At 36.0% G+C, this 2,874-nt stretch overlaps 1 protein-coding gene across 1 annotated transcript in view; it reads left to right on the top strand.

The window, feature by feature from the left end:
- The window catches only part of fgfr1op (FGFR1 oncogene partner), a 29,262-nt gene extending 28,345 nt beyond the window's left edge, over positions 1 to 917 (top strand). Inside the window, exons 16-19 of the mRNA XM_015382463.1 lie at positions 159 to 224; positions 352 to 385; positions 566 to 653; positions 736 to 917. Of these exons, the coding sequence (XP_015237949.1) occupies positions 159 to 224; positions 352 to 385; positions 566 to 653; positions 736 to 816 (269 nt within the window). The 3' untranslated portion in view covers positions 817 to 917. The remainder of the gene's footprint in view (positions 1 to 158; positions 225 to 351; positions 386 to 565; positions 654 to 735) is intronic.
- Positions 918 to 2,874: the final 1,957 nt, after the last annotated feature.

Raw genomic sequence — 2,874 nt, 5'->3', positions numbered from 1 at the left:
CTTCCTTCCTTCCTTCCTTCCTTCCTTCCTTCCTTCCTTCCTTCCTTCCTCTAAAAGAAAGGTCCTGGAACTGTTTGAAAGCAGCGGTCTGGATCCTGGAGGTCTGTGTTTTGGAAATGACTCTCTGTCTGAACTCTGGAATGTTTTCTGCTTTTCAGGAGCAAAAACCTCCAGAGAGAAAAACCTGCGCGCTGCGAGCGACAGAACAGGATCTCTGCACTTGGGTCAGAAACTGTTTCTCATTCTCGTTTTGTTTGGTTCATCTGCAGCTTTGATTGGTTCCTGGAAAAGTCCAGTTTCAGCGTTTAGCAGAATTTATTCTTACTAATATTTTGGACTCTGTCTCCACAGATGAAGAGGAGGAGTACGATGATGACTTCAACAGGTGAGATCGATGATGTAATGTTTGATCTGTCTGATGTCAACCTGCTTATATTTGTCTTTGGAGAAACCTCCTCAGAGCAGGTTTCTGGTGTCCCTCATAAGGTTCCAGGAGAACTTTAGGTCAACCTGACCGATTCAGGCTGATCTCTAACAGAACGTTGATGTTTGTTTTCCTTTTCAGCCATCGGTCGGACCTTTCTAACGGCGAGCTGAGTTTGGCCGAGGACATCGAGGAGGTGTCCATCGAGGGTCCAGAGAACAGCGAAAAGGTTTGACGTCTGCTCCAGGCTCTGAGGGCTTCTGATCTCAGCTCAGTTTGCTCTCTGACCTCCTGTCTATTTTTTTGTCCAGTCTAATGAAGCCACACAGGACCTGAGCATCTCTCAGATCAGTCAGAGCCACGGAGCTGACTACATGGAGGACGTGTCCTGAGGCTCCCAGCAGGAACCTCCTCCTTTCTGGATATTTAAATCTGTACAGTTTGATTAGAGCAATAAATGGGTTTGTTTGGTTTAAACTTTCTGATCCAGTTTATTATTCTGAATTAGGAATTAGAAAGCAGAAAGAAGGAGACATGATCAGATAATATCAAAGAACATAAATGGACGGAAGCCCATTTAGGTCAAATTAGATCCCAGTAAATGTCTTGGTCTATGGAATGAATGCTCAATTACAGAGAATTAGTGAAAAAAGAAATATCGTAACATGAAAAAATTTCCAACTTAAAGTTCCATCACAGAAATAAGTTATGATATTAACTGTTATCGAGTTAATATATTGTTATTTTTCTAATAACCAATAAAAACCGATAACAAAGAAACTCTCCGATAAAAATCATGTATTTATTTTGAGAAATTTCTAAATAAATGTATACAATTCTGTATATATATATCTGTAAAAAGTGCTGAGTATTTTTCTAAATGGCGCATAAGCATTGGAAATTTCTTATAAAAAATTAATGTCTAATCACAAAAAGGCTTTTTACCAAATAAAGGGAGCATAAAAATATCTTATCTACAATAAAACATTTTCAAAAGTAAAAATATTTGGAATTTATTCATGTAAAAATAAAAAAAATCTACATCATTGACTAAAAATAAAAATTTACACTAAATTGTTTAATTTCTTCAAAATAAAAGTTTTTCTTATGTATTAAACAGGGTCTTATGAATTGTCAAACACATATAGATGAAAAGCACAAAATATGGGAAGAAAAATATTTAATCAGTTGTAAAATAAAAGTCATGAATTAAGAAAACTAGGCACTAGAGGTTTGGATCAAATAGAATTTCCTTTCATGCTTTGACAGAACTACAAAATAAAAGTTTTAAGAAAAAAGCATTTATAATTTAATAAATAAGTTCGAACACACGAATAAAAAGTCACTTTGCTTTTCGACCAGGTCTCAACAGAATGATTGTGTGTATATATATATATATATATATATATGTGTGTATATCTTTTTTTTTTTTTTTTCTTTATTCAGACACCGCTGATTTTTAATTGGTTACCTCTGGTCTAGATGAACAAACCTGGACGCTTTGCAGCTGCTGCCTCTTTTATTATTAATATTCTAATAGTGACAGACTGAACCAAAGCAATAATGCTGAACACAGACCTGTGACTTCGACCATTTCCAGGATGTCATGATCTTCAGATGAGTCAGAAACAGGCGCTCCTCTGACTTCATTAAAAGCTCCTAAATGTTTGAAAGAGCCTCTTCAACTGTTATTCAACATTTGAATAAGACATGGTTTGTTGTGACATGCTGTAAATCTAATGACTAAGTAAGTTTAAATAAATGTGAGCGGACTGTTGAGGATGAAGCATGTGGAGGTTTAAGAGAGAGAGAAACATTGAATTTATCTGGTGGAGGCAGGAATCTGATGCTGGAACCGTGAGGCTTAAAAACAAAGACAAAGAAACGCGTTCATATTTCTGTTAGCCGCAGCCTCAGAGCCTTGGTCTCAACACATCCACTCCCACATAGCACAGGAAAACCAGCTTTACCTCTCTCCTGCAGAGCAAAGGTAAGGTCCGTCTTTATGGCAAATCTTCTGATGTTTTCTGCTAAACCTTAGAAGTTAAACTCTAATGTATTTCAAAGTGTTTTTTCTTTACTGTTTCATTAAAGCCAGTTTCAGTTTGAATGTTTCTAGTTGGTTCTCCTCTGTAATATCAGGCTTAGTCATGATGTAATGTCTCTGCTTATTGTTTGATGGCTGCCGTCCCACAGCTGTTCACTCTCAGCTTTTTATCTCCAATCAGTAGTTTTCCAAAACATGTTCCTCACAGCAATTGGAGACAAAGTTCTCTTAACAAAACCTTTACAGTATGAAGCCTTTTTTAAGACTTTAATACGACCCGAGAGAAATATATGCAATTATATTAATCAATTATCATTGTAAACACCTAAATAAGATAATGCTTTAAAGCCAAGTAGTTATTTTCTTTTTTTTTTAACAAAAACTGAAAAAGAAAGAACAATAA

The sequence above is a fragment of the Cyprinodon variegatus genome, unplaced genomic scaffold (genome assembly GCF_000732505.1).
Source record: "Cyprinodon variegatus isolate N-32 unplaced genomic scaffold, C_variegatus-1.0 Scaffold257, whole genome shotgun sequence".
NCBI classification, from domain to species: Eukaryota; Metazoa; Chordata; class Actinopteri; order Cyprinodontiformes; family Cyprinodontidae; genus Cyprinodon; species Cyprinodon variegatus.
Note: the sequence above shows the minus strand (reverse complement) of the source record. Positions and strands in the feature narration are given on the sequence as shown.